At 42.5% G+C, this 19,133-nt stretch overlaps 1 protein-coding gene across 3 annotated transcripts in view; it reads left to right on the forward strand.

The window, feature by feature from the left end:
- Positions 1-18,077, forward strand: part of GPRIN3 (GPRIN family member 3) — a 61,438-nt gene extending 43,361 nt beyond the window's left edge. For all 3 annotated transcript variants that reach the window (XM_013058037.2, XM_004756078.3, XM_045079364.1), the window contains one exon: positions 14,576-18,077. In XM_013058037.2, coding sequence (XP_012913491.1) covers positions 14,689-17,043 — 2,355 coding nt within the window. In that variant the 5' untranslated portion in view covers positions 14,576-14,688 and the 3' untranslated portion in view covers positions 17,044-18,077. The remainder of the gene's footprint in view (positions 1-14,575) is intronic.
- Positions 18,078-19,133: the final 1,056 nt, after the last annotated feature.

Raw genomic sequence — 19,133 nt, forward strand, 5'->3', positions numbered from 1 at the left:
TAAGCATATACGGTGTTTTGCCTGAATTTACCTGAAGATGTTATGATATAATATGGTGGTTCTTAATGCTGTAGACTTGCCAGCTTCACCTAGGAAACTTTAAAAATGTTCATGTCTTATAATTCTGGCTACAAAGTATTTAAGGTGGTTACAGTCTAAGTAATGAAAAGCAGCATATTATTCTCTTGCTATGTGATTTATTCTAAAATATTGGCAAATAAATTATATTAGATTTATACCAACTAAAAAAAGGTGGGACAGGGGAGAAGAGGAGGGAAAAGGGAAGGAAGGAAGGTTGGTCCAATGATAGTATAGTAAATAAGCATCCGCTGAAATGTTTTTGGAAATCAAACATTTTTAACGTTTAAACTTGTACGAAATCATAGTAACCTGGGATTTTAGTATAAGCATATGTCCCTAGCCACTATTACCCTAGTGAATTCATCGCAGAGTTTTAAGATGTTTTAAATGTTCTGAAAATTATCTGGAGGAAATAAAAGTATTCTCTATGTTGCAAAGACATAGCTGAAACAATTATGTTTAACGTTTGATATTTTTCTATAAATTTATTTATATATTACATATTCTTCTCAGTATTTTAAGCAAAAAGGGACATTGTAATCAGTTATTTACAAGCCCCCAAATAAGATGTACGCCACCTAGGGTTGGAATAAGAATATGTCCATCTCTGTATACAGTTAAATATCTTTGGAGGAGTAGACTTTGTTGTCTAAATTAGCCAACAGGAAAAAAAGAACAAAAGATATATACATATCTTGTGTGTCCCTTTTTGTAAGACCACATCTCAGATGAAAATTGAAGCATGTACAAGGATACTTATGGTGGCAATATAACTCAGTATTTTTAACTACACTCCTCCTCCAGAACATCCAGAATATTTGGTTACCTTCGCTGTATATATATGTTCTCAAGGCAAAATCTATCTTCAAATTCTAGTAGAAACTAAATGAAAATCATAGAAATTATGGCATATCATGAAGGTAGGCTAAAATGCAGAAGGCAACATTGATTCATCCAACCCGTGTTTGTGAGAGCTTATTATGAGCCATTCATTTCACTAGGCACTTCAGGTATAGAAAATGAGCAGAAGTAGATAAAAGTGCTGCCCTCTTAGAGCTTGCATTCCAGCCCGCATGTCCAGAAAACAGTCAATAAATATACGAAACTCACAATACATGGGTAAATGTTTCAGTACTTTAAAAGGTGATTAGTGCTATGAAAAACAACAACAACAACAAAACAGTAAGCAAGCATGGTAAAACTTTCAAAGTGACAGAGTAGAAGTCAGAAGACTTGCAATTTAACAGTAGCTTTATCTAGAAGGACCTCCCTGAGAGGGTGACAGACACATGCACAAAGACCTCAAGAAGCCCTGTGTGATCCCCGCCCCTCCACCTTCCTTCTCTAATCTCCCCTCCTACACAGCTCCAGCTGTCAGGCTGAACTCTTCACTCTTCCCCTCAAACTCCTGCCTTTGCAGGGGCTGTGCCTCTTGCCTGGAGAACCAAGAATGAGGCAAAATGTCCTCAGTTCCCTGAGGTCACTAAAACAATAAACAAGTAGCTACAGGAGATGAGAGATTTGATAGTTGCTTTTGGTCGGTGTTATCAGAGAAGGTCTTAGGGAGGAATTATCTTTCAGAAGTACTTTTCAGATTTACTCACTGTCTTCTATCTGCGTATATCATGAGTTCATTTTTACCTCCCATTCCCATAAGCTTGGAGGCGATAGAATTTGGGAATCGGACTCACTTGGTTTTGAATTCCAACTCTTTGACTTATTAAACCAACAACTTGGGTGAGCTAGGTTTTTCAGAGCCTCAGTTTTCTCCTTTGGAAAAATGAATATAAACCTTCTTTGAAACTTGTCTGAAGAAAAGTAACATACAAGGTCTGGCAAGTGATAATGAGAGAGGACACTGGTCTTAAGAGGGACATGAATCAGAGAATGAAGGACAGTTTTTTAAACTGGGCTGAGGAGAGTGCATCTTATTTTACAGGTAGTGGAGAACCATTAAATTGTTTTGCACAGAGAAGTTTCATACCTGTATGTTTGTTTTAGAAAGATAACATTAGCAGCAGGTGGAGGGCGGGTTTTAGAATGGCTCGATCAAGATCAGGTAAGGTGGCCTGACATTGCCTTGCTGTGAGAAACGATCCATTCAGGGGAGCCTGGTGGCGTTTGAAGAGGTGGACTTGGTAACTGGCAATTAAAATATGTATTCTAAACTTTATATCTTTCCATTTAGTCAGTTCTCATCATATAGACAAAATAAATAAATCATTTTCATTGCTCTTTTGACCCAATTTCATAGAATTTGGCTTTAGGCCATTCTTGGGGGATTTATTGTTTGAGTGGATGTATATAATTTGAGAACCAGCTGTTAGAGCTACCAGCAATAGGAAAGAGGGTGAAAAAGAAATCAGCTGATAAATGGGAGTCAGAGAGTCTGGGAAAAGAAACTCAAGTAAACTTTTTTTTTTTTTTTTTTTTTTTGCCCAACAGGCATCACTTTATAAAAAGCATTTTTCAGCTGTTGACTTTGGAAAATAATTACATTGCCTAGCTTGGAGCTTGTAGATAGCCAGGATAGATAAGGAAATTATGGTTTCCTTTAACTAGTTTCATGGCCAGGCTAACCTGCTTGCATAGCAAAAAGCAGATGGAAGAGTGTGGAAGGATCGACCAGCATAAATCCGTCATCACTGACAGAAAAGCTTCAGCACGTGTGACTGTTCAGTTTTGCCTCATTGAGAAGCATCAGCTTTTAATTTTTTTTTTAATTATTTTTGAATAGGCAATACATTTATATAGTTTAGAATTCAAGAAGTGCAACAGGCTATAGAGTGAAAAGTCTTCCCACATATCCTGTTGCCCAGACACTCAGTTCCCCTCCTCTGATAGCAATTTCTTACTTACTCTTGCAGAGATATTTGGTGTATATACAAGCAAAATATATTCTTTGTCCCCTCTTAATACAAATGCATATTAAACATACTGCTTTGTATCTTAAGATTTTTAAATTTTTTTATTTTTAATTTTTATTTATTTATTTTATTATTTTTTAAAAAGACTTTATTTATTTGACAGAGAGAGAGATCATAAGCAGGTAGAGAAGCAGGCAGAGAGAGATGGGAAACAGGCTCCCTGCTGAGCAGAGAGCCCCATGCGGGGCTCGATCCTAGGACCCTGGGATCATGACCTGAGCTGAAGGCAGAGGCTTAACCCACTGAGCCACCCAGGTGCCCCAAGATTTTTTTAAATTATCGCTGGGTATCTGTTACTGAATTTATTTTGGAGATTGTTCTGTATGAATACATTAAGAGTTTTCCCTTCTTAAATACAAGTGCTTAGTATACCATTATATAAAAGTACCATAATTTTTATAATTGACCCTCTCCCTATTAGTGAACTTCTAGATTGCTTCTAATCTTTTATTTCATACAGTGAATAACCATGTACCTACACTGATAAGTACATTTATTTATTTTACCCATAAGGTTAGCTCCTAATGTGGAATTGCTGAGTCAGTGTGTATGTGACCTTGTATTTTTGACAAGTATTAGCATTGTTTTCTATAGAAATTATACTAATTTGCATTCTCACAGGTGGAATACAAAGAACACTGCTTCTGACAGGAGACCAGGAAACTATAATGCCTGCCTAGCTGGACTAGGTTCAGAATTTCTTACTTCAACGCACAGGCCTTCATTCTCAGGATGTTCTTTTTTATCAAAGGTGAATATGCTCACGTCTTCAATCAGTGGTTCTCACCTGGCGACAGTCGTGCCTCCCAGGAGCCCTTTGACAATGTCCGGAGACATGTGTGGTAGTCACAAATGGGAGGGTGGTGGCTCGGTGGGCATCTTGTGGGGAGAGGCTGGAGATTTGGGGAAACACATTGCATGGGACATTCCGCCCCCCCACTCCTCCCCACAAAGTTACCTGGTCCAGAATGTCAGTGGTGCAGAGGTAAGCAACTCTGACCTAGATGAACATCAGCTTCCTCTCCATCACCTTAAATCCATCTTTTCAACCTTAGCATTCTTCACTCTCTAACCTAAGGTCTCTGCCAAACCAATGTGCTTGCTTCCATCGTACATTTTTAAGAAATTTTTCATTTCTGTTACAACATTATATTGTATTGAAATTAAGGATTTGCAGATACTTTGGGCTCCTCAAAACGTGAATATATCTTATTTATATTTGTATCCAGAATATGTGACACAAAGAAAGCTTACTAAAGGAGTGACTGGATTTAGCAGTACTTCCTGATTGTCTCGGTGTGACTTAAGGGATTATGTTCCTTTTAATCAAAGACCATTCTTTTTTTGCTATTACTTGCTTCACCTTTCTCTTACTTTCAAATATCCATTTTTCGTTAGACTACACAGGCAATTTTTTCTAGCCTACAAAAACATTGTACCAGGAAATGTCAATTGAATAAAAAGTATTGGCCTTTCCCCTGATTTGAACTACGGTGAAGTTTATTACCCCGGCATTAGTCACTTAATTACATACCCTCCTGCTCATTTATAACTTCTGACTGAGTTCGTCTTGTCTCGTCAAATGGATTGAAATCTCCTTCAGGGCAAAAATCAAAACTAGAAGTACCTCGTGATGCTGAACACCATGTTTTACAGACTCAAAAGCAGGAGAGTGACAGGTTGTTGATGATTCTTCTTCTTTTTTTTAATCACAACTCACAGACCCAGCAAAGATCCTGACCTCAGCATAGAGACTGTTCATTCTCAAGAGCAGAGCACTGTGGTCCTCCTCAAAAACAATAAAAAGGCAGCTCTGCAGGAGGTCCAGACTCGAGGCCCCAAGGAATCTGTACTTTCCAATCTGCCTTCTCCCTGGCTTCCCTGTCCCCTGGAGGGGCACGAGAGCCTCGACTGACCAGCTCCGTCCACAGCCTTTTCCATTTCTGTTTCCTTCACCGCCAAGATTGCCACCAGGCACGTTGCCCTCGTTCGACATGATTAAAGACCCAAGTGTGGGAGGAGCGACTCCTGGCCCGTTTCTGACGGGAGCTAAAAGCAGAAATCACTAATAAGCTTTCAGCACGCAGCTGGGTAGCAAGGGTCTCCGCTTAGGTTCCCACTCGGCACACCGGAGCTGCCTTTGCCAGAGGGAAAGCAGGTGGAGTGGAGGCCTGGTTTTAATGAGATCGCCATGGTGTTGGGGGGAGGGCCGTGGGGGGGGCGCGGAGGAAGTGCAGCAGCCCAGGAAAAAGGCAAGGTCAGGGAGGAACGAAGCAAGGACAAGAATACTTGTTTGTAAGGCTGAGTGGTGCTAAATATATCCTGAGAAAATTGGGATGCAGGGCAGCTTTTGATCATAGCTCACGCAGGATTTTAAAATGCAAATGCAGAGCTGCTTAGTTTATTGCTAATAGCGTGTTGTTGAACCATCAGTTAGCGCTGAGATCCTGTTGCATTCTCTTTGCAATTAAAATAAGCTCGCAATTGAAGTCCTTCAAAGCTGAGTTGCAAAAGAGGAAAACATTCAGAGTTGAGTATCTATCTGGCAAACCAAGGAAATGAGAGGAGTCAGCTTGATTAGAAAAGGGAGACTATAACAAAACAAATATTTTAATCATTTTCCCCTGAAACATTCAATTGAAAAAAAAACTTTAGTTTAGGCATTTTAAAACAGCAGCTTTGATATTTAGCTATGAGTTAGCTCCACAGGTAGGAGAACGGAGCTGTTGAAGGGTTAATTTTTCAGGTTTTTGAAACCTGAGTCTTGATTTTGCTAAGGACCCAAACGTTCATGTCTCCCACATGATCTAAAAATAAAAATTAAAAAAAAACCTCATTACCCTGTTAGTTTTTGAATTAGCTAAAGTTTCCTCTTCAAACGGTAGTCATTAGGGGTTTGGGAGAATATAAAAGGTAAACATTTCCACTGGACCATTTAAAACAGACTATAAAATATATTGCACAGTTCCCTCCTTCTTAGGTAAATGATGCCAAAATAATAATTTCTTAAAATATTAATAATTCATGAGTATGTATCTGTTATCTTCCCAAAACTATGCTCACAGTTTAATTTATTTCCTTTAAATGCTATAACAGTAATGCGAGGCACTTACCTGAGTTTTGTGAAGTTTTTCCTTAGATAAAAGGCTATTATTAATGGATGGTCTGGGGAAGGTTTCCAGGCATGAACCCCCTAAAATTATCTGCAGGTGTCTGTGTGTGTGTGTCTGTGTGTCTGTGTGTATGTGCATGTCTGTTTCTAGAGAAGGGATCCCTATTTTTCAGCAGCTTCTCAGAAAAGTCTGTGGCCCTTAAAATATCCAAATTCCTTCTGTTCGTCTGAATTAGTAAGAGGGTCTCAGAGCAGGAGAGGGAGGTCCTTATCTCATGTAGTCGAAGCATGAATTTCACGGACAAAGGAGAGTGAGTAAAGCGATAGACTTTTATTAAGCAAGGATACAGAAAAAGCTCTGAGAGAGTGAAGTTTGATGGGGTGAGGTATGGAGCGGATGACCAAGAAAGAATTCTTGAGATGTTTTTGGTGCAAAAAGTGGTTTTATTGAAAGCACGGGGAGATGAGGAAAAGGGAGGTTTTCAAAAGAACTTTCATATGCTAAAGAGGACCTTCGAGATTCTGGAGGCCCGGCCATTGTCAAGTTGAGGTTGTTTTTCCCCCTAGCAAGGCATATTAACTTTGAGACCGTGGGGAGCTTCTGCCGGTCTCAAATATTTATCAGTGGGCTGCAGATTATAAGGACGTTTAATTTTATCTATATTTCCTTCAGGAAGGTAGGTCATTGATAAGAATGCTTTTTACTTGTGAATCACTAAGACGGCTGTGAACCGAGGGAAACTAGTGTCTGGCTGGACTGTAATCTCTAGAAGTTAACCATTTGTTTTTTCTTCCTAGGGAGTGCCTGAGGAATGTCACACAGATTCCTAGGGGGTGGCGTGGGGAGAGGGGATTGCGGGGTATTGGCTGGTGCTTTGCTCTCAGCTTGCCTTCTGCTCCCTCATCAGTCACAAGCCTATGTTTCCCAAGTCTAATGTTGTTTTCCTTGTTGTCTGAGGACAGTGCTTGCCTCCGTGAAGAGGTGCCCGTTTCCCTCCTTGTGTGGACTCTGGAGTCGGAGGGCCTGGATTTCAATCTGGTCTCTCACATTTACCGTGTATGTGGTCTTGTCTCAGTTTCCACAACTGCAGAGTGGAACTCCTAGTAGGTCCCACCTCAGAGTTACTCTGAGGATGGAATACGTTCACCTCCAGAACAGTCTTTGGAATACAGAAAGCAAATCAGTATGCGCCTGCTGAGCCCTGTGAGGCTGTTGTGAATTTAGAAGCTGCCTGGTCAGGTTTTGTGTTGGACAAAAGAGGGGGGATAAACTTGGGGTCTAAACGCTTCCTAAAGCCCTTTTTTACGTCTTGGTTTTCATCGGCCCTGCTTACAATGGAATTCAGTGAGAGAATAATAAGCCACGCGTTTGTTTTTCCAGACCGGCGCTGAACCAAAGAACCGAATAGGGAGAGGGATGTAATGTAGCTTGTTTTCCTGCACCTTTATTACAGGAGCCATTAGGGTTGAAAGTCTACCTGGCGCTGTGAGTGGCACCAGCAAAGCAGGCTTCTTGTCTCTCCAGCCATTCTGATTTGCTTTAGACGCAGCTCAAAGGGAAGAACCAGTGTTTCAGCGAGTATCTTTGAAGTGCATTTGTTAGTGTGAAGGTATGAATTTTTAAAGAAAGAATGAGCTGCTTTTCCTAGCTTGTGGGTGTTTCTTGGGATTGAATCACCTCTCCTTAAAACTGTGCACTGGCAGGATCTGCTGGGCTCAGAATGCAAATATCTCGGCGAAGCTCCTCGATAAAGGGGAGCAAAAGAAAAAAAAATCAGGTTGAATAGGATGTCAGATGACATTTTTTTTCTTTATCCTTTTCGTAAGGAGTAATAGTCTCTAACCTCTTGCCTCCCTCTTCTTCAAGGGTCTTTGCGTATCCACCTGAAGGTAAAAGCTGCTGTGAGATGTCTGGAGACCAAGGTATCACCAAGGTCCCTGTAACACCTGCCTAAAATGTCACTAAAGAGATGCAATGACATCCTGAAGCCCTTGTTCTAGCAATGCGGCAGTTGTGAAGTAGGCACGGGTAATTGCTGCCCACGGGATTATCTCTGTGACCTGCAGCCGATCAGCATCCTGCTGGTCCAGGAGTACCAAGCTTCTCTCCGTTCTCTCTGTCTAATGCTCTTTCCACCAGAGCAGTCTGGGAGCAAATCACAAAGGGCTGAGATTCCCTGCTGCCTGTCTTATTAAGCGTGGGCGTCTGTTATGAAAATAGGCAGCGTGGCACAGTAGTGGAACCCACTGTTTTCAGGATGAATGGTGGCCATGGCAGCCTTCAAGAAGGCGGGCTGTTCATAAAGTGACCAGTTATGAACGTCTCTGTAGTCTGTGTTGAAGCCATCCAGGCCCCTGAGTTAAACCCCTTGCAGAGAGATCTATATCTGTATCTATATCTATATATTTTTTCCACTTCCTTTCCATTTTTTTTCCAGATATGTGTGTGTATTTTTTCCCCCTTCCTTTCCAGAGTTACAGATAATAAGGAAGCAGCACAGAAGGAGCCGAGGCATTTGCATCCATTAAAATTCAGTTCAATAGAAATTATAGGTCTTCAGCCTTGAGTAGGTTACTTAACCTCTGGGACTCAGTTTCCTTTCCTGTAAAAGGTGGATAATGTGTACCTTGCAGGCTTGCTGCATTGCTACCACAAGGCCTGAAATCCTTGCTCCTGATTTTAAGGGCAGAAGGACCAAAGGGACATGCTATTAAGAGTCTAGTAACCATCAAACTTAAAGGCAGATTCAGAGGTACCCTGTGATTCGTGGCTGATTCAGAAAGAATTCATTTTGCTACAAAGAGTCTCCTGGAAAATTCATATTCACCACAGCAAATGACAAAGACAAGGACTCCCTCTTGGAATGACTTTAGTCAGTCTCCTCTGAGCCCTCTTCTTTTGTCTTTCTTTCTTTGTTTTTGTTTTTTTTTGAGATTTTATTTGGGAGAGAGCACACTAGGGGGAGAGAGCAAGCATGAGTGGGGGGCAGAGGGAGAAGGAGAAGCGGGATCCCCACAGAGCAGGGAGCCTGACAACTGGGTGCTGCTCCTTAGTTATAAATTCCCACTTATTCTTGCAGTTGTATTTGGAGGTAAACTTGATCTTTCTCTCCTCATGCAGTAGTCTTGATACCTGTCCCAATAGTCTAGAATAAAATCTTCCTTACCATTTTCACAAATGTCAGAATAATTTTTTTCTTTAACACAAATCAAAGCCTAAATATTGAGGTTTTCAAAAGAAGCTAATGCTCATCAGGTGTTTGATATGTGTGTGCCAAGACGCTGTTTGTTCTAAACGTTAAATCTCTTCTGTGAGGTGTCTGGGTGGCTCAGTCCTTTAAATGGCTGTCTTCAGCTGGGGTCATGATCCCAGGGTCACAGGATCAAGCCCCGCATCAAGGCCCCCTGCTCAAGTCGGGAGTCTGCATCTCGCTCTGCTCTGTCCCTCCCCACAGCGTATGCTTTCTCTTTCTCAAATAAATAAAATCTTTTAAAAATAAATAAATCTATCCCTCACAACATCCCAATGAGGCAGTACTATTTTTATTACTATTCTCAATTTATAGATTAAAGGGGTTTCCTGAGAGATTAAGTTACTTGCCCAAATACAACTGGAGCTAGCTAGTGGAACTGATATCTAATCCAGAAATTCTGGCCCCATGGTCCATGTTCTTAAACACACGGCCAACCTGCCCTCAGAGGACTCAAAATTAGGTTGGGAAGTGTACTCTGTTTGTGTTCTTAGAGCAAAGTTCTCAAACTTAGCTGCCCTCACAAGCCTGGGTAAGTAAGACTAACTAGGAAAGCAAGGTGGGTGGGGAATGCATCACTTGGAAGGTCCATGCTCATCAAGATGGCCAGCCCTCATCATCACCACCTAGTGGTTACTGTCTAGTAATTCACACTTTCTGGGTTTTTTAAGATTAACAAAGAGAAATCTGACTTTTTATGAAAGATCTCTTCAGTTTGGGGGGGGGGAAGAAAAGGAGGGAAAAGGAAGGAGAAAGGGGAAAGAGCTGGGAGGTGGGGAAGAAAGGGAGAGATGGGGAAACCATGCAGGACACACACCCTGCCTCCTGCCTTCATGCATGTGGTCATTTGCTCACTGACTCCCTCTTTCTCTCTCTCTCTCTCTCTCACACACACCCCTGCGGCAGGGATTCGTTCAGCCTGTGGGCTTCCTGTAATTTCATTTTTAGAGGTTTTTAAATCTTACTTAATGGACTCAGCTTGGTTTTAAAAGATACATCCTCCTTACTCTAAAGTACCAAATAATTACTTTTAAAATGCCCTGTTTGTCTGACCTATGGGAGACTCTAGATTTCTGCTTTTGGTTGGAGAGGGGACATGAAAAGAGGAGAGGTGGGGTTTTTTTCCTGGGTGCATGAGGATGCTGTGACAATTACTTTAGCAGACTTGTTTGAGAAATTTTGGTTTCTTATCTACTCGTGAAACAAGAGATGAATTACAGGCAATCTGGTTTTTCTTTCTGATTCTTGAGTTGATGGATAATTTTACTTCTATTAACCAATTTTTAAAAAACACCCTTTCAGAGTTAAGCCAGTATAAGCAGTTAGCCATCTGTGGAAAACGGAAGTCAGTGCAGTGAATTCTGAGAGTTTTCTGAAATCCGTCATCTTTTTCTCGGTCTTCCAACTTCTGTTGCTGAACCTTGAGCTGTTTATGTTTCACAGTCGTCTTTCGCAAACCAGGTTTCTTGGCTTCTGCTATAGAACACAGGAGATGTTCTGTACTCCTAGCTTCATGAAACCTTCCAGCTTTTGTAGCAGGTGTCCACAGTACTTGCTTTTAATTGTCTAACACTGAATTACAGATAAAGTTTCAAAAATAAGATACAACCATTTTCTTTCAAAAATAGCACTCTTTTAAATTGTGTTTTGATTAATAGTTCATGTCCTCAGTTAAAATTTGGAAGTTTGGTGGGGATTTAATAATGGTTCTTTGGGAGGGAAATGGGATCAATTAACACCTTTTTATGCACAAGACTTTGCATTGCCTCCTGTGGAGTGAACAGAAAAGCGTCAATAAGCATGTCCCCTTCCCTTCTGGAACTTCAAGTCCTTTTGGAGAAATAATGACATTTATACAAGTAGCAAAGGTACAAAAACAGTGCGTAAGAAGGATCCAGATAACAATAGCTGTATGATTTTAAAAGAGACTTTATGACTTGAAAGCTTTAGAGGCCTTCAGAAAGAAAATAATATTTAAGTGGATTCTTGAAGAATGGGTCAGCTTTTTGAGAATGAGGAGGACAGAAAGAGGGAGGAAAGGCATACTCAAGGCAGATGAGAAAGAAGGAGAGGGGAAGATGAGTTTGGGGCCCAAAAAGTGATTGCAGCAGAAAACTCCAATATTCACCTCACACCAGTCAGAATGGCTAAAATTAAAAAGTCAGGAAATGACAGATGCTGGTGAGGATGCGGAGAAAGGGGAACCCTCCTACACTGTTGGTGGGAATGCAAGCTGGTGCAACCACTCTGGAAAACAGCGTGGAGGTTCCTCAAAATGTTAAAAATAGAACTACCCTATGACCCAGCAATTTCACTACTCGGTATTTACCCTAAAGATACAAACGTAGTGATCCGAAGGGGCACGTGAACCCGAATGCTTATAGCAGCACTGTCCACAATAGCCAAACTATGGAAAGAACCTAGATGTCCATCAACAGATGAATGGATAAAGAAGATGTGGTGTATATACACAATGGAATACTATGCAGCCATCAAAAGAAATGAAATCTTATCATTTGCGATGATGTAGATAAAACTAGAGCATATCATGCTTAGTGAAATAAGTCAAGCAGAGAAAGACAACTATCATATGATCTCCCTGATATGAGGAAGTGGTGATGCAACATGGGGGCTTAAGTGGGTAGGAGAAGAATCTGAAACAAGATGGGATTGGGAGGGAGACAAACCATAAGTGACTCTTATTCTCACAAAACAAACTGAGGGTTGCTGGGGGAGGGGGGTTGGGAGAAGGGGGGTGGGGTTATGGACATTGGGGAGGGTATGTGCTTTGGTGAGTGCTGTGAAGTGTGTAAATCTGGCAATTCACAGACTTGTACCCCTGGGGATAAAAATATATTATTATAAATTTATAAAAAATAAAAAAAAATTTTTAAAAACTTCAATAAAGAAGACATGGCATATAAACGTGAGGAAAGGATTAGAGTGAGCAGAAAACAGTCAAGACCAAGGATGGGAATATTCAATTCAACAGGTTAATATACATAATAAAGTTACAAGGAAGAGCTGGTTTGGAGGAGAAAAAAAAAGTTGGATATACAGTTTAAAATTCAGATATACTCTTTTAAAAGTTTAGCCCTTTCCCACTTTTCAGTACCTCCATCTCTCCTTTTCTGTCTTCAACTCATCACATTCCTTCCATTAAGACCTAATATGTCTCATTCTAAATATTTTTGGAATTTATATATTCATATGCAAACATGTCTGTGCGCACACACACAAACACACAGTGTGTGGTTTTGGTCAGTGTGTGGTTTAATGCAGTATTTTAGGTCATTGCTTGACAAAAATGAAAATATATGTATTCTTTTCCTTACCTTGCCCTTCTGGCTCAGTCATCCTGGGGGAAATCCCTCCCAAGTGAATACTTAACAGCCTAAACAGCTGTTTTTTTAAATGGTCACATAACACTCTCCAATAGATATGTCATGATCTCTTCCAGTATTTCCCCATTCAGGGAGAGCAATTTGTTCCCAGTTTTCTACCCTTAGAAAAAGTACTTCAATAAGCATACTTGTATCTCTGTCTAGACATGCTACTGTTTTATTTCTGTAGATAGGGGTGGGATCACTGTGTCGAGGATGTGTATTTTTCATTTTGAAAACTAAACTTCCAGGGTGCCAGGGTGGCTCAGTGGGTTAAGCCTCTGCCTCCAGCTCAGGTCATGATCCCAGGTCCTGGGATCGAGCCCCACATCAGGCTCCCTGCTCAGCCAGGAGTCTGCTTCCTCCTCTCTTTCTGCCTGACTCTCTGCCTACTTGTGATCTCTGTCTGTCAAATAAATAAATAAAATCTTAAAAAAAAAAAAAAAGAAAAGAAAAAGAAAACTAAACTTCCCTAAGAAAGCTGTAACAGTACACAGTTTGCACCCACCAGTAATAAAAATACTGCCTTTCACTAGATCTCCTCAGGCCATAATGTTATAGCTCTTTTTTTTTTTTTTAAGTTTTTGCAAGTGCTGTTGATGTAAAATCTCATTGTTACTTTATTTGCATTCGTTTGACTACAAATGAATTTGATCATCTTTCCATGAGCTTGCTGAGTGGGTTTCCTATCTTGCAAGCTGCATTTTTGTATTCTGTGTCCATTTTTCCAACGAACGGTTTTGTCTCCCTGTAAATTTTTTTTTAAGAGAGGGCACATACACAAGCCAGCCTGTGAGTGGGTGGGGGAGGAGGGTCAGTCAAGGAAGGGGCAGAGGGGAAGCGAGGGAGAATCTTGAGCAGTCTCCATGCGCCGTGCAGAGCCCCATGTAGGGCTCAATCTCATGACCCTGAGATCATGACCTGAGCCAAAATCAAGAGTCAGACACTTGACCGACTGAGTCCCCCAGGCACCCCATCTCCTGTAAATTTCTAAGAGCGTCTGCTATATTATAGATATTTTTGCATGTCCTCTAGGGTTTTAAACATTTGTTTTTCAAATCTATCATATTTGTTTATGGTATCTTTTGCCATATAGAACTCTTGGGTATTATTCAGTCACTTAGGTTTATGGTTTTTCTTATAGTTTCTGTATTTCCTCCTTTGCTAAAAGAAGCCTACTCTTTCTGCCCCTAGATTATGTTTCCTAGATTTTCTTACAGGCTTCTTATTTACTTGTTTATTTTACATTTCAACCTTTAATCCATCTAAATGCTTCCAGGATTTATTTTTGGAGTTGGTGTAAGATAAACATCTAGTTTTCTTTTCTTCTAGATGCATTAACAGTTTGTCAGCTCCTTATATTAAATAATCCATCACTTCGCTGCTAAATTGAACTGCCTTTCTTGTCACATATTAAATCTTCATTTATATGTGGATCTATCTCTAGATATTCTATTTCATATATCAGTTTAGGCCTATTTCAATACTTACTGATTTGATTACAGTAGCTTTATAGGATTTTCTGGTAGCAGTAAATCAGACTACACAAATGACTTTTGGGTCGTTACCATATGCTTAGGTAAATACATTAAAAACCTGTTTGCTACACAGCAATGGGATGTAAGCAGGTACCAATGCACCAAAATAACACTTGCATAATTAAAATATACAAAATCTTTCTTCCCAAGATCTCTTCTTATATCAACAGATATAGGAGAAAATTTCAATGTGCTTGTAAGATCTGGCACAAATGACCGGCTGGTGTATTTTCAGGCTTTACATGCTGTACCGTATTAATGATACTGTTTCCCTCATTCGCAGATGGACCCCTCAGAGGAATCATCCCTGACTGAGTCTTCACTCTGAGCTGAGACTGCTTCCCAGAGGGAGACAGCTCCGGGGAGAGTGCTGAGGTTTTCCTGAAGAAGAATTCCATGGGGACCGTACCTGACCCTTTGAGATCGGCTAAAAATTCCTTGCTTGCAGCTTCTGGAAAAGAAGAGGATCTAGAAGAAGTGCAGCCTGCCTCACCTCGGTCTCGACCTGCCCTCCTCTGTAAGAACACCAATGGCCTTTCTGGCCCTCCTGAAGGGCCCGTCCTTAGCCCCAGGGCAGCTGCTGAGGCCTTGATGCAGGCCTTTGAGCATGAGACCACTCCGCCGGACATGTCTTCCCCCAGTGTCTTCAGTGAGGTAGAAAAAGCGTGTCCTCCACGCAACTCTCCTGGCAATACCCAGCTGCCGGGAAGCAGCGAGCCCACAGCACCAGCTCCGTGTTCTGCAGCAGGAAAGGATGTTCTAGACGAAGCATTTACAATGCCAGCCAATCAACACAGCCACCAGGCCATCCCAGGCAACCAGCCTAGTGCCAGCCCTTCAGCAGGGCCTGATGATACACTGCTGAAAACCCGGAGAACCTCAGACGGGGAGCAACCTGAAAAGTCAAGTTGTCCTGTGGGCAGCACCCAGGGCAACAGCAAAGCCCATGTGCCCTGTGATTTTCCCTCTCAAGAAGTAGTCCAGGGACTGGCACAAACTGCAAATACAGCAACGTCTGTGTTCAGCTACACCTCCTCTCCTGGAGGCGGACCTGAAGGGGAGAGGCCCAGAGCCATTTGTGACTCCCAGACAAGGTCCTGTGAGTCTCCAGCGAGAGAAGACGGGTGTTCTGGACATACACGGCGCCCTGCCACCACCTCGGACAGCCAGGCCATGACTTCTGTGACATCTGAACCATCCCACCTCACTAGCCAAGGGCCCACATTTTCTCCAGATCTGGGAAAGGTGCCGTTGCCTACACAGCACCAGGTGTCAAGGTTCAAAGAAGCAAGTACAATGACCAATCAAGCTGCCGGTGAGGTCCCAGAGGTTGCCAGCAGGGCTCGGCAAGACGCTGAGGTGCAGGCAGTGGCAAGTGTCGAGAGCAGGTCCGTCTCCACCAGCCCCAGCATCCTCACCGCGTTCCTAAAGGAAATCCCCGTTCCCGAGTGTCGGGAACCACAGGAGCAGCTGCGTGTCATCTGCCACAGCAGTGGCCATGGGAGCCATAAGCTGGAGCTGTCTGACGACATCCTAGCCCCCCAGGAGTCGAGCCAGCGCCCTGGCATCATGCCAGAGGTGCACATCCAGGCAACTGCGGCAGTTTCTACGGCTTGCCAAGGGGACTGTAAGTTGGGGAGCCTCCCAGGGGAGGTCCTTCAAATCTCCGCGATCACTGTGGCATCTGGCAAGGCTCAAGATATGTGCAAGAAAGATGGGGGCTCAGCAGGCATGGCCCCGACAGGGGAGGAGTCCACTTCCACACAGCTTTCCAACGTGAACTCTAGCTCCCAGAAAGCTAGCCCCACTGACCAGATTTCTGTTCGGGCAGGAAGTCAGACTGAAACAAATCATGAATTGGGGAAATTTGAAAGCAAGCCATCTGAGTTTGCAGTGAAAACCACAGATGGTCCCCAAACAAACCCAGACTGCCAACTCTCTGACTCTTGTGGCCCTGCCAGCAAAGACGACCCGTCCGGGAGCATGGATCCCACTGCTAAAGGACAGGCAACAGAACCTGCATCTCCGCGCAGAGTAAAACAGCAGGAATGTCGGGGCACCGATAGCCTCGAAGCCAGGGCAAGGGCAGAGGCCAAGACCCTGCTGCTCAACCCTAAATCTCAAGAAAGTGCAGGCACTGGATCCGCTGCCAGCCCCACGCCGTCCCCAGTCAGGAAGAACCAGGACAGTACCTCGGAAGAAAGCAGACAGACCAAGACAGCCACCAGCCTGAGCCTGCCGGTTGACTCCATGGGGGACTCCAGCCCAGGTTCCGGCAAGAGGACCCCTTCCCGCTTGGTCAAAGCCAGCCCCCGCCGGGCCAGCCGCGTCAGCGAGTTCCTCAAGGAGCAGAAGTTAAACGTGACAGCGGCGGCCGCACAGGTGGGACTCACCCCGGGAGAGAAGAAGAAGCAGCAGCTTAGCGCCGACGCCAAGCTGCAGTTGAAACAGTCCAAGCGTGTCAGGGACGTCGTGTGGGACGAGCAGGGCATGACCTGGGAGGTGTACGGTGCCTCCCTGGACCCGGAGTCCCTGGGCATCGCCATCCAGAACCATCTACAAAGACAAATCAGGGAACATGAGAAATTAATCAAAGCTCAGAGCAGCCAGTCCCGGAGATCCATTTCCTCAGACACTTCTTCCAACAAAAAGCTCAAAGGAAGGCAGCACAGCGTCCTGCAGTCCATGTTGCAGAACTTCCGACGCCCCAACTGCTGTGTTCGTCCCGCCCCTTCTTCTGTGTTAGACTGAAAGGGAACGTGTATGGGAACCCTCGTGCACAGTTACCGGTATTCCCGAGTGTCTGTGTATGTCAGAGCTTGCTTAGTTTTTTGTTGTTGTTTTTTTGTTTTGTTTTGTTTTTTTTCGAGAGAGACCAGTTAGAGAAAGCAAGTATTAACTATAGTAGCTATGGCTTTGTTGGGTCCTTTGATTAGGGCTCCGTGAATGAAAATAGTTCAATTCGCAAGAAAGGACAAGAGAAAAGAAGGAAGGGTTACTGAAGGTTCATGACCTTAATTAAGAGGAAGTAATATTCACTGGGTTTTGTTTTTTTTTTTTTTTAATTATGATGTTGCTTCTGGAACTAGCATTATCATTAAACGTGTCATTTAGAATTACTGCCTCAATTTATAACACTGGTATTTCCACTAAAATCCCTGCTTAATATTAAAAATAGCAAAAACACTATAAGCAAAAGCACTGTTAGACTCTCTAGTCGTATTGCAATAAGAATGCCACTACCACACAAAATTTAAATAGATGATAAGAACTAAAAGGTAAAAAATGTGAAACAAATTTTGACTCACTCTTAGGCCAGATAACATTAAGTAAAAGCATTTAAATGCATAAAATACCAAACATGAATTAATACTTGTAAACATGTGCAGAGAGCTGTTTTTGTAAACCTTGTTATACCGTTAATAAATGTAAAGAAGTTACGTTAGGAAAATGAGCTAAGTTTTGAATGAATACCGCCCACGTAAAACATGAATTTGTATATACAGATTTCCCTGCATGGAAGGCAAGGGGCAGCTAGCTCTATGATTCTGACTGGATTAAATTCATATCTCTTTAGAGGAAGTACATCGACCAAATTCTTGGAAGGAGTCCTTGAATTATTAATAATACTAAAGTTTGTGTTGTACAGGTATCCTCCAAAAACATCCTACTGAGAGTATTAAGGTTTCAGTAAAGAATTATGAACAGCCAGTTTACCAAACGCTCTCTTCTCTGTGTTGAAAAAAAATAACAAAAGCAATACATTTAATTTTACCTCCTGAAAACAGTCTGCAGTTTCTTTCTTTTGACTTGCTTGGTCAGTAGCTACTTGTTCAATAGTAGCGTCTAATAGAAAATGTAGTCGACACCAAATAGAACAGAAGCTTCCGCACAGTTTTTGTTATGTAGACGAATATCATGTAATTGCCAAGTTTCTAATCTGTAGTAAAAAGGTAGCCTGTGTGAACTTACTGATTTTAAGAGAAATACCATCCTATCTTGTGCTTCAAATCCAATAAAAGAGGCCTTCACTAAAACGGGGTTTGAGCGTCAGGTGGTCTATAATTTTTGAGAACATAGGCATGTGTTTGAGCTCAGCCCACACCTGTTTCTGGAAGAGGAGCATGTCCTTCTCGCCCAGGACTATCTTGCAGGGCACCGGGCTGGACGATCAGCAGTGGCTTGAGAGCTGAGAGAGTGTGGAAGAGGGAAATGAGATAGAGCCCTGGAAAAGTTTCCCCTCGTAGATTCATTGCAGGGACATCACTGATGTCCACCTTGCATTAGAAAATCAGATTGTTTAGCATGGAAGGGGTGCTCGCTGGTTGCCTTGCCTGAGCTAGTTCCCCTCGATGAGTCCGAAAAGAGTGTCTAGCCATGTATTCCCGCTCTGTGGAAACTCACAAATGCCACTGGTGCAGGAAGCTCAGAATCTCTGTTTTGGCCTCTTTTTTTTTTTTTTTTAATTATTCTCTTTTGCAGATTCTGCATATATAGGGCAAAATCATACCTGAACTGTAACACCCACATGCTAAACTGGGCACAGCCCAAATTAATATATAGCCGTTGATTTCTTGCGAAGCAATTGGAGTGTATATGAAGACCGCCTAAAAGGCTCCAGTCCCAGTGCTCCCAGGGCCTCAGAAATAAAATTACAGTTGTTATGCTTGGAACTGATAATGAATTTTTTTTTTTAAAGATTTTATTTATTTGACAGACAGAGATCACAAGTAGGCAGAGAGGCAGGCAGAGAGAGAGAGGAGGAAGCAGGCTCCCTGCTGAGCAGAGAGCCCTTTGTGGGACTCAATCCCAGGACCCTGGGATCATGACCTGAGCCGAAG

The sequence above is a fragment of the Mustela putorius genome, unplaced genomic scaffold, assembly GCF_011764305.1.
Source record: "Mustela putorius furo isolate JIRA1106 unplaced genomic scaffold, ASM1176430v1.1 tig00000382_pilon_pilon_pilon, whole genome shotgun sequence".
NCBI classification, from domain to species: domain Eukaryota; kingdom Metazoa; phylum Chordata; class Mammalia; order Carnivora; family Mustelidae; genus Mustela; species Mustela putorius.